Source organism: Seriola lalandi, unplaced genomic scaffold, assembly GCF_002814215.2.
Source record: "Seriola lalandi dorsalis isolate HSWRI2012SDOR001 ecotype SW California unplaced genomic scaffold, Sedor1 jcf7180002053713, whole genome shotgun sequence".
NCBI classification, from domain to species: Eukaryota; Metazoa; Chordata; class Actinopteri; order Carangiformes; family Carangidae; genus Seriola; species Seriola lalandi.
The window spans coordinates 206,457-218,526 of NW_019524266.1; the positions used below are offsets into that span (position 1 = coordinate 206,457).

General features: G+C 40.1%; 2 protein-coding genes across 2 annotated transcripts; both read right to left on the minus strand.

The window, feature by feature from the left end:
• Positions 1–2,535: 2,535 nt before the first annotated feature.
• Positions 2,536–3,582, minus strand: LOC111651691 (lymphocyte antigen 6G-like). The gene is made up of 3 exons (XM_023401711.2): positions 3,454–3,582; positions 3,245–3,346; positions 2,536–3,071 (listed from the first exon to the last, which is right to left on the minus strand). The coding sequence occupies exons 1-3, from the start codon at positions 3,500–3,502 to the stop codon at positions 2,902–2,904; spliced, it is 321 nt and encodes a 106-aa protein (XP_023257479.1). The 5' UTR covers positions 3,503–3,582; the 3' UTR covers positions 2,536–2,901.
• A 1,807-nt stretch (positions 3,583–5,389) lies between these two features.
• On the minus strand, positions 5,390–11,583 carry LOC111651676 (creatine kinase U-type, mitochondrial-like). The gene is made up of 10 exons (XM_023401693.2): positions 11,460–11,583; positions 9,251–9,417; positions 8,570–8,768; positions 8,388–8,483; positions 8,050–8,271; positions 7,832–7,917; positions 7,072–7,195; positions 6,814–6,948; positions 6,572–6,697; positions 5,390–5,678 (listed from the first exon to the last, which is right to left on the minus strand). Exons 2-10 carry the CDS (start codon positions 9,391–9,393, stop codon positions 5,562–5,564), a joined length of 1,248 nt encoding a protein of 415 aa, XP_023257461.1. The 5' UTR covers positions 9,394–9,417; positions 11,460–11,583; the 3' UTR covers positions 5,390–5,561.
• Positions 11,584–12,070: the final 487 nt, after the last annotated feature.

Below are 12,070 nucleotides of genomic sequence, written 5' to 3' on the forward strand. Positions count from 1 at the left end.
CCCCCATCACAGACTGTAGCCATACTGTACAGTTGTGGATGCTCAGTCTGAATGAATGTGCAGCTCTTAATGGGATTATCCCACAAGCCTCAGTGCTCTTATTCCCCTCGACATCCTTCTCATTGGCTCGCTTTTGATCTTCTCCTTACGTGGAATTAATCTCAAACCTGCTCAACCATGATGATTCAATTAACCAGCGGATGTCTTTTTTCGCTCGATGTGTTGCAATTTTCAGTCTTCATTAGAGAATGAAATGCACTTTGGATACCATCGAGAGGGATAAAGTCTGATTATTTGGTTCTAGCACTGGGCACAGCAGTCTTGAATAGTCAGTAATGTATTTATAGTGATCTGTGACGGTGGCCTGGAAATGAGTTTGTCACTTGTTTGGCCGAGAGGGGTCACAAGTCATTGTGGATGAAATGTGATCCTGTAGCGAAAGAGACATGGTTATGTTATTAATAACACTGAAGTCACAGAGAGAGGAAATGATCTTTATTTAAGATATTATTCACACTGGACTGGTCAGTGAATATGCCACAGAGAGAAAAATCTGCTACTGCTACACTTCATGATTAATTCTCTCCCTTTCTCTCTCCCTCCCCAAAGAGCTGTTCTCCCTCAGTTTATTTTCTACGATTGTTTGTATTGGACTATTCCAAATCTGGAAGGTCCGACTCTGAGAGTATAACTTCCTTCTTTTGGGCAGATTGTAACTGACTCACTAGTCCAATAGTTAATATCCAAGGGAGCATCAACCATAATACCATCTGCTGTGCAGAGGTTGTGGATTCCCAGCTGATTTACACATTAACGTTTGCATAATTATCATAGATAATAGTGATAGTATATAGCTCATGGAAACTGGAGAGACTGGCAGCAAATAAACCCTCACTGATATCTAAGTGTATCTGTTGTACATGCCAGATAGAGCATAAATCAGCCTTACTTCGCAGCAACACAAATGAAAACAGTAAGCATTCACACTCATACATGAACATTCAAGCACACACGTGTCCATTGCTCAACATTTTGTGACCAGTTTATCTGTGATCTCAGCTCTGAGGCTCTCTGTGCCTCTTTAGAGTAAATTAAATCAATCTACTTCACAAGTCAACATCAACAGCTGACCCCAGAGCAAACATATCACAACAAATTATACACATATGCACATTGTTCACATATTGCATATATGTGGTGTACTGTTATCACTGGACTGAATCTGCTCAGTCTTTGAGTCATTTTGTGAATTTACAGCTGTTATATTTATAACAATAACATTGTCTTACATTCATCAATTTACTCATAAGGCTGACTTTGCAGCAATCAGATCTTTTTTTTGCTTTGATGTGTTCTGTTCTTTGAGCTGATGTGCAGTTACAATTGCAGACACAAAATACATTTGTGGTAATTAAATTCTTAATTAGGAGTATAGATTAACATAATTCAAAATGGTGTTAAAATCAGACACACATTTTTGGATGATGTGTCACAACAATACATCTTTCACTACCTGTTATTGGTGTCACTGATGAATAGTAACTACAAACATTAGAGAATGAATGTCTGGAGTTGCTGTAAACTATGATGAATACTGTGTACACAGGTATAGGCATTCAGTTTTGTCCTGAAACTGAGGTGACAGCATAAAGATTAAACCACTGTTGTTTAGTTTTGCCTTTTTATTTTTTGCAGCGCACATGACCTCAAGAGTAACTAAACAAAGGACTCTAAGTTTGTTTATATGCAGTCACTTTGTAATAACACTTCGAATTGAGATTTGATCTGATAATCCGCTGGGTGTGGCCTTGATCTGCTCTTTCAGAAGTGCACACCAGGTCAATTGGTAATTTCTTGGCTATGACTTCACTTCACAAAAATGTACATTAATTATATGACTGCAATGTAATTACCCTAGTAAATCAAACTATGACCCCTGGCTGCCATTATATTGTAGTTGTTTAACTTTTAAAACTGGTCCTAAAGCTATGCACTGCCAAAGACTTAAATACCCTATAACACCACATGGACCACTTACATTAAAACCCTGCTTACTTAATAACAGCAATAATGGACGATTCTCAACAGGAAGATTCTTCAGAATGAGCTCTTAATGATCTAATCTTAAAAACATATTTTAAAAGCAAATTGCTCAAAAAACTGTTAAAACAGATCATTTTTGGTTCAGGGGTTAATGCATTTACTTTATATGTAGATCCTCTGAACTCATATTAGACATAACTGACACACACAAATATGTATGGACTTTGGTTAGTGTGCCACCTTTTGATTTCTCCTATACTGCCCTCTACTGTGGAAGATGTGAATTTGGTTCAGTTTTCTAACTCAGATCATAAGACAGTGCGCTTCCAGGTACTGTCTCTCTCTCTCCTCCATGACACACAGTACAACATGTTTCATGTGGGATTCATTATTGCTTGGTGTTTTTAACTATACACTCACCTCTTGAGGTGTATGCAGAAAAAATATGTAGCAACGCTGTTCTTTAAATGTGAGCAAAAACAAGTCGGTAAATTGTATTTTCAAAAAAATTCATATTTACTTGTAATACCAGTTTATATAGGTACATGATATATATATACAAATATTTCAAAAATATACAGCATCTATTCAGTGTGTAGGTGAATAAAGTTCTACTATACAAGTAACCATCCGAGTAATTACAGATACACAGTGCAAAAAGTAAATTCTTCTCAACGGTCCACCAAGAGTTTTGATGTCAAAGGCTTCCTGGAAGGGCTCCAAATATATTTCAAAGATCACTGCTGCCTCCAAAGCCATTCGATTATCAATGTTTCCACTTTGAATGCTGATCTTCTCCTGAAAACTCTGGTTTAGACTTTTACAGCATGATGGTGAGAAAAATGAGGACATTGAGCTTCAAATGAAGAGTGTAATAATGGCTAAGGGCAACAGAAGGAGGGGGACAAAGACTCCAGTGTGTTTTGCTCCATTACACAGGTCTTCAGCACAGCATCTGACACCCACAGAATAGACATTATTGCACACATCACTCCTCATACAGTGTTTGCTGACCAGGTTTTGTGCAACTGCAACAGAGAAAGACACGACACATTCCTTTAAATAAGTTATAATATGTGATAAGGCTGACAGAATTATAGCTCAAAGTATGCTGTTCATAAAATTCTGTCAGGAAAAATGAAAATCACACCATAAAGAATACACAATATTAAAGCCACATGTGACGGTATATTAAACTTACCTATTGTGGAAGCACAGCGGTCATAACCTCTAGGACACATCCATACATGATCGCAGGTGCCGGGGTGGTCACCCCAGCAGGTGTAACACTTTAAACCAGACACTGCAGGTAAAGGAGAAGGCAAAATGTTCACAAGGGCAGAAAGAAAAAAAACAACTCAAATTCTGCATTAATTTTTTGGGCTGTTTGCTCATCTTTCCCGCTCTTACCTGCAGACAGCATCACACAGAAGAAAACCAAAGATACACACAGCCTCATTTTGAGCCTTTGATCAAATGATAAAGTGCAGAGAATTGAAAACCGGTCAGATGTCTGATGTCAAATGAACATTATCCACCTCCTTTTGTGTTTTATAGTCTCTAAAAAAAAAAAAACCTCCCCACATTGGCTAACTACCAGCAACTAATGATGTTTGGGCAGATCACGTTTGGGGAGTGTCCACCAGCACCAGTCATCCTGCAAAGTTAATGCGTTAGTTTATGTTGATATATAGTTCTCGACAATTCTTATGAATTCATTATGAATCCATTTTCCAAAGTGTTTCAGTTCCAGTGTCAATAAGAGGTTGCTTAACTTGAGAACTTCCCTTGAAACTTTTTTCATTTGTCTTGTATTTACCCAAAACACAACAGCCATCAATTTCATCTGAGATTGAAGCTGCCACACCCGGGGATGTCAATGTGTAACTAATCAGTGTTTACACAGCAGAAGTGATCCACAATGACCTTAATATGCATATCATAGCTGTAAAAACTTTCCTTTATCAGGCTTTCCTGGAAGAAGTGCACATATACTGATGTTACACTTTAAGTGGTTGAAAATCACAGCAAACACTACCATTGGTTGTGTATGAAACGTGATCTTCGCTTTTCTTCATCTTCACGATCCCTGCTCAGAAAATCTAATTTTAATGCCCATCAAATAAATCCTAGCCTCATTCAGATGTTATAATTGCAGCATTCATTCTTTAGCAGCACACACTCATACACACAGACACTTTCTGAGCTCTTTAGTTTAGATCTCTAATAGCATTAATAGATCTACGTCATTAATCTGCTGCCAGAAAAGGAAGAGCGACTCTCTGAGCAGCAGGATTTAAAGGGACCATTCACCCAAATAATCATAACACTTATTTCTCATGGCAGGATGCCTTTATTTATAAAGTATAATCCCCACTTTTTTTGCCTAAGCATGTAAATAAGATGAAACTGGCTATGTCATGGTGTTAACCAGCCACCTCTCTTTGGCCTGTCTGCTGTTGGTGAGCTTGGCCTTTTACCCCTGGATTAAGGTGAGGTCTGAACGCCAGGTTAACCACCAGCTGCCCCTGAGGAGTGATCCATCATTTGTGTACTATTTTATTCATGACGTTTTTTCCTTTGTCATAGTTAATAGACAGAGAAAAAATCTGATCATCAAAAGAATATGGACCTACTTGCTGCAGTTACAGTGGCTGTAGTTTCCTCTGTGAGTCATAGTGCTCGACATGTGGGGCTTCAGCACTTTAGTATAGAGTTTCAAAGGTCATGACATTATTGTCCAGTACAGCTCCATCTGATTAGATCTGGCAGTCGGCCATGACCTGATAACATCTCTGTCTGGAAGTAGTTGTGTTTTTTTCTTACTGACCTAGATGCAGCTCTGCTTTACAATCTTGTTTTGCTTTTTTTTTTTTTACCAGTTTTATGGTTTTATGAAAGCAAAGACTTTTTTATCTAATCAAATGTTTAGTCATATTTCTGTCGTGAGTGAATATGAATTGGTTGGATTTGATTGATACTAACTGCTGGAAGAAGTATGCAGAGCTTCTACTTGTGTAAAAGTAGCCTACACGAATTTAAAAATACTGCATTAAAACCTAACTTAACAAGTACAGCAGAATGTATTTTATACAAAGTAAAAGTACTGTTGCTGCACAAAAAAGGCTGATATTTAGTTAAAGAAACATTTTTAAGTTAAGTTTAGAAGTTTCATGGTTTCATGGAGCAGGAAAGAAGAAAATACTTTAAATGTTTAAATGTAAATTAGTATCAAATATTCGACTTAAGTACTATACTTGAGTTAGCTTAGTTCTTTTGCATGTTTAAGGTTTCAGTTAATTTTCTGCCTTCCACCCAAAATTGAAAAACATGCCAATAATACAAGTCAGTTCATCAAAAGTTTATTGTGTTTAGAATTCATGTACATGTAATAGATTAATTGCGCATGTAAGTCAGTACAGTGCTAAACATGCCATGAATATCTTGTAAGACCAACAGTTAAACGACCAGCGGTTGGAGCGCCTGCTCTATTCCAAGATTCCCCTCAGAGGTGACGTTCACTTCCTGAAATGAGAGATGGGGGAGGGGATCTTGATGTCCTGCCCCTTCTCCAACCTCTTCTCACATTCAATTAGGTAGTTTACACCGTCAATCACTAATTGTACCAGCTCGACCTGTGAACACATGGCAATTAGTGTTAAAAAAAAATCACATGATCAATATGTGCAAAGTTATTCTAGTTATGTTTTAATTATCCATGCAAATGACCTACTGTGGTCCTGATAATGGTCATGGTCATGACTCATGAGTATACAGGATTTTATTTCATTTTACAAGAGCTCTGATTCTGATTTCAGTGATCAGTTTCTCTCTCAGGTTAAAGGAGAGCAAATAAGTGAAATCAGCTGGTTTGGCTGGGATATATTGAATATAATTTTAACTCAGTATTTTATCTTTTTCTTAATTAAGTTCTTACTTTTTGCATGTGAACTTGCATATTCCATCACCTTTCAATGAGCATGTACTTTACATTACATAGATGCTTGTACCTGTTCAACCACATAGCAGTTGAGAACCAGTGGCTATTAAGTATTATGAGCTTTTTCAATCCTGTGTGATTCTGCTGCTTGTTGTCTATTAGAAATACAATGCATAAAAGGGCTCACCCTATAAGAGGCAGTGGCAAGTTCAACTAATAGCAGTAGACTTTTGCTCCCTAAGTTTAGCCTTTCGGGCTCCTGCCTCCTCTGGTGTGACTGGAAGAAACTCCAGCTATATCCCTGACCTTAACCATCTATGACCTTTTATAGCATTTGATTGATAGCCCCCGTTGGTTCACAGCCTGTGTGGAAGTGCTGCATGAAAGGCTCAGCTCAGGGAGCAGAAGTCTTTTAACCTCAACTGGCACATCCCTGCCTGGATTACAGATTAAACAACAGCAGGGGGTATGGTGATTCACAGCCCACACCTGTTAGGATGTCTGCTCCTCTGTCTGACTCTGTCTCTCTTTCCCTGCTGCTCATTTGTACTTCTACTTTGCCTGCTGCTTTCCTCTTCAGGTGCGTACCTCGGACTTGCCCAGACGGTCGAGGTTAGAGATGTCAACGGTGTCTCCGGTAGCAGCCGTGTCCACGCCTCCTGTGCCTCTCTTCTGTAGCCTCAGGTTATCCAAGATCTTTTTGAAGCGAGGGTCCTGGATCATAAACATCACACACATTCAATCATTTTCAGACATGAGAACCACAATTTGGGAGGGAACGTGTCTGCCTGTGTGTGCAGTTGCACTTGTCAGTGTGTTTCCTGCAATACCCTGCTGAGGTAGGGCAGGCGAATATGGACACCAGCCCTGAGCCCAGTGCCGAGGTTAGAGGGGCAGGTGAGGATGTAGCCCAGACGCTCATTCCACATGAACTCCCAACCTCTCTCCTGAATGAGTTGCTCCACCTAGAAGTTAAAAGAAAAGACCATTTGTATTTCTAATTTTTGGAATACACATGTAACAGTAACATGTAACATGTAAAACACACTGGACCATGGTGGCGCCAGAAGACACAGAGGTATGTATACCTGTTTAAGACCTCTGCAGAACCTTTCAAACACTCTTTTCATGTTTCCTCCTTTCTCCATGGATATGACCCTTGTGTGGTCCTCTTCATTGATCCAGATCAAGAAGTTCTTCTCATTGTTGTGCCTGAGACAATCAGGAAGGCAGTTCAACACTGACATTTTACATCCATGTTTATATATTTGCTGATACAACTGAGTCATTATAAGAAGAGAAGAAACTGTATTTTCCACATCACATTCAACAGACCAAGTGCCTCCAGTGTCAGGCTGGTCATGGGTTATTATGGCACAGATGGGGGAGTAGGGATCAGAGCAAATGTACTTTATCAATAAGAAAAGGATTCTGAAGTTTTGGATTTAAAATAAGAAGGGAGTCATGAAAAAAGACATGTTTGGATTGCAGAGGAGAGTAAAAAATGCTTTTTGAAAAGCGTGATCATTTTCAGTTTGGGTCTGGAGGAGTTTTGGGATACTACCAGTGATCTATTATGCACTAAATATATAGGAAAAATATTTAGATATAGAATTCTAGAAGTGAGCGAGTTTGAATCTGCTTGTTGCTTTTGTGGTGATTTTGAGCCTTACTGTAAGGGGGGAACAGTGTTTTCTACATAATGAGTTCCTACATTGGCCAACCACACGTGATGCCTGTGAATGTCAGGCTGAATAAACTATGCAGTGACTACAGTTTCTGCGGGGTCTCTAAGCTACAAAACCAGACATACGTATATCTTTTAGACTAAGTTTCACCTACTCTTACCAGATCCCACGAGCATCAGGCCAATCTCTGGCCATCCCAGCTGCCGTGAGCAGAGGTGACACAGGTTTATCAAACAGGAAGTGCTCCTGATTGACCAGTGAAGGGACAGAGGAACCAGGAAAGTGGGGGGGGGGGGCATTAGATGGCAAAGGACATCAAAAAAAAAAGTACAGAAACCAATCTTGTCTCTGACTCTGCGTGTGTGATTGTGCACTAACATCAATAAGCTGCTGTTGCTCCCTGTCACTCATGTCTCCCAGGCTGTAGTAGCGACCAGACAAGTCTCCCTTCAGGCCGGACAGAGCTGTCACCACCACACGCTCCACTTCACGACGCTCCGAGCGTGAGCACGCAGGGGGAAGACTCAGTCCACGGATGCTACGACCAGTACGGACACGAGATGACAGCACATAGCGCTCATCAAACATTCCTGAGGTAATCTGAGGAGAGGAAAGTATTAGGTTCACCAGTATACAGGAGTGGACACAGGAATCTATGGATGGAAGAGACCATGAGATACAGAGAGCAAAGGAGTGAGGAGAAATGCAGGTGTAACCTTGGAAGCATCCAGATCAGTGGGGTGCTTCATTGTGCGAGGGTCATAGCCATTGTGTCTGTCCTTGATAACGGGGTCAAACAGCTCAGCAAACACCTGATTTAAACGAGAATCAAACATTCAGTTTTTCCCAATTTAGCATTAAAAATATGCAACAACTCACTGTAAACACTAACTCCTACCTCGTAGCTCTCCTCATCTCCAGCTACCATGCCCACGGTCTTGATGAAGGGGTGTCCGGGGTTGTCTACCCCAGTCTGGATGCATTGGTCCAGGGTCCAGTTGTGGGGGGTTTCTTTGTCCCTCAGTCGTGCATACATAGTTGGGGTCAGGGCTGTTGCCATGCAGTTGTTGTGCTTTCTCAGGTCAGGGAAATCAGCACTGTAGACAGTTAGCAACAACCAACTCAGTGTTTGGACAAACAAGGTTCACTTAGTTGAGCTGTTTTCATTGTTTAGTCTGATATCAGATGTGCTAACTGCTACAATTCAAGAGGGAGTCTTTGCCAAGACATTATGTGGTGACAGATGTATGCATCTCTGAAGACAGAAACAGTCACGCTGAAATTCAGCTGTGAGAAAAACACACAAATGTAAATCTTCAGTTTGGATCAAGCAGCAATTTGCATGTATACCATGCATTGTGTCTCAGTAATCTCAAACAAGATCATGCAATATCATGAAAACGTTTTATTTCTTGTATGAACTGCAGGTTTGGCCACATCATTCTGCAGAAATAATAGAAATGCTGAAATGTCATTGATCTTCTTTGATGGCACCAGTAATGTAATGTTGCTATGGAGCGGCAGCAGCTTGGCTGTTGAGGTGCAATGTTGAAATACACCTACACTCACACTTACGTACCTGGGTGGATAGAGGCGCTTCCTCTCAGCAGCGGCAGTGCTGTCACTGAGGAGATATCCAGATGTCAGTGTGCCAGCTCCTATGCTGGCCAACACCACCGCTGTGTTACGGCCAGACATCACACGAGTGAAAGAGTTCGCCATGTTTTACGTGATCTGGGTAATCACCTGGAGAAAGGTCAGAGGGCAAAGGTGATTTTCCATCAAGTTCAAATATGGTAAAGGTAAAATAATATAAAAGGTAAAATAATAAATTCCAGCCTGCCATTGTAAGGTGTTATTTGAGACAACATTCAGATCACTGTTGTCTGTTCTGTAATTGAGTTTACCATACAGGTTAGGTATCCATACTGAATGTGGTAAAAGAGCTGAAAATGTCAAGATATTAGTCAATGTTTACTTGCAGTACACTGCACCATGCTGACCTATTGGATTAACCAAGCCTGAAAAGCCTGAAATTGTGAATCAGATTGTTAAACCGGACTTCCCACAGGAGAGCATAAAGACCCTATACCTATAAGTATCCGAGCAGAGTATTTATTTTAAAGCTTTATAACATGACTGTGTAAGTGTATGAAAACATCAAACCGCAATAATCCAAGCCTTTACAATGCATTTGCATTTTTTGGATTGCAGTTATAAGTGGCTTTTGAATTTAAAGTGACAATACTGCAGCACTAAATATATTTAACATTTTACATTAAGATGTATTACCACACATCTTAGACAAAAGTACTAATTGCATTAAGCTATCAAATGCTTAAGTAACAGATATGCCTGCAGCTTGTGTGATGAGATTATTCTAGAAGCAGACAGAAGCTCTCTGATTGGTCGGTCTGGAAGAGTCACCAGCTCAGGTGATCAGATGATTTGTGATTGGATACTGAGAGGGATACCGCCATATTAACATAAAATGTCATTGTTCGCCCCTTCCAAAGCCAACCACTCAAATAATGTCAATCAAATATCAGAATCAAGCAAAGAGGGACAGTTTATTTTCTCTTTCCTCTGTTTAGCATGATAAGTACAATGTGGAAAAATAAATATAACATTATAAATCCATATTACAACACTCCTATGAGAGGCTGCTGTATCGTTGCACATTACCCATAATACAAATGTAAATTGTGTATCAGTCTTGAACTATGGGTCAAAGTCACCTTTTACCCACAAACACACTATTGATTGTAGAAGTTGGTGAGATTAAACTGAAGTCGCCAGCTTGGAGTTGGCCTTGGCCCAGGACAACACATGATCCTTTCTGACATCCTGGGCAGGTCAGCTGAGTTTACACAAGACGGAAGGGAAGAAAACTTAGACAGAGAGTGGGCGGATGGTGAGGAGGACTCAAATAAATACTGGAAAGATGGAGAGCGGAAGGTAGTTAGGAAGAGTTTAAAAGAAGCTGTGGAAAAAACAGATAATGTGGATGTATACGAAGACACCACAGATTCTCACTGTAAAAATAAATCAAATAGACTTGGAAACAAGCAGAGGCAAGAGGACAGATATGAAGGATTGAGGGGGTGTGTAAAATGGGTTAAGGGTCAGATTAAGGTCAGGGGGAGGAGTTAAAGACAATTAAAAGAGAGAGAATGGAAAAGGTAGGATTAGAGGGATTCCCATCAGAGACTAGAAGATTAAATGAAGAGGGAAAGTAATGAGGAGAGGCACCAGCACCCTTTGACATTAACTGAAAAGGGGAAAGTCATATTACAAAGTGATGTTTGTAGTTTTAATTGATTTTCTATAATTGATGTCGGTTGCTGACAAACAGCTGCTCCCTGTTGATATCAGGTATATTAAGAGACTAATGCAGGTGGCTGCTGTGTAGGCTATACATTGTGCTGTAAATGTTCACCTGAGGAGCAAATACAAAACAAAACGCTAAGGCAGCTATTGAAAATACTGGAGTCTCATGTTGTGCAGGTATAATAGATGATTAAAACATTCAAGATGTATTATAATCCTAATTAGCTCTTTATTCATATTTATTCATACGTATACATACTTTACATACATGTATACTCATACATACTTTAAGAGGAAAGTTGATGCTCCTAACAAACATATATGGATGAAATTTGTCTACATAAAGTCTACATAACTGTTGTAACAGCTACTGCACTGCACAGTATAAGCAGAAAGGAAAAACAGATTATCTGCAAAAGAGAGGGATGAGAAGTTAAGCAGAAGAATCCATCACTCACCTGAGGATAGCTGAAGAGTGGAGGCAGCAGAGGGCTGGTGTGTGTCCTGCAGCTCAGTCCAGAGAGGCTCGATTTGCAGAGAGAGAGCAGACTGAAGAACAGAGATTGGATCAGAGAGAGACAGAGAGAGAGAGAGAGAGAGAGAGAGAGATGGGGACACTGGCTCAGGATTAGCCTCTCACTGGGCAACAGACAGAAAATCCTCTTTCTACTGTCAGTCAGCATGTCTGCCTGCCTCTTCACACATGCACTCAGGCACATGCATGCGCACTCACACAGGTTTCTGTGTATTACAGCGACACTTCTCCCCAGACCAGTATATCTGGTGTGCATGCACAGTGAATTAATTATATATAACAAAAAAAGGGGCTTTCATGTTTCATGCAGTAAAATATGAGTTGCCAGTTTTCAAATCTCTAAACTGTAAGGGAGGGCGGGGGAAGGTACCTGACACGACACAAACAAACACACACAATGGGATTTTTCCGTTGTCACTTTGTGTGTTGGACTGTGTCACCAAGCCTCAAAAGAATCAAACTCACAACCTGATTGCCTTCAAGCAGTCCTCTAACACCATGAGCTATATTTGCTTTGGCTGCTAGACTTCAGAA

Excerpts from the sequence above, each read along its gene's own strand:
- LOC111651691 (XM_023401711.2), bottom strand. The coding sequence starts at position 3,502 with ATGAGGCTGTGTGTATCTTTGGTTTTCTTCTGTGTGATGCTGTCTGCA. Across the intron at positions 3,347-3,453 it reads CTGTGTGATGCTGTCTGCAG|TGTCTGGTTTAAAGTGTTAC; the intron begins GTAAGAGCGGGA and ends CTTTACCTGCAG. Across the intron at positions 3,072-3,244 it reads CCGCTGTGCTTCCACAATAG|TTGCACAAAACCTGGTCAGC; the intron begins GTAAGTTTAATA and ends TCTCTGTTGCAG.
- LOC111651676 (XM_023401693.2), bottom strand. The coding sequence starts at position 9,393 with ATGGCGAACTCTTTCACTCGTGTGATGTCTGGCCGTAACACAGCGGTG. Across the intron at positions 8,484-8,569 it reads GAGATGAGGAGAGCTACGAG|GTGTTTGCTGAGCTGTTTGA; the intron begins GTAGGAGTTAGT and ends CGTTTAAATCAG. Across the intron at positions 7,918-8,049 it reads AGCAACAGCAGCTTATTGAT|GAGCACTTCCTGTTTGATAA; the intron begins GTTAGTGCACAA and ends CTGGTCAATCAG.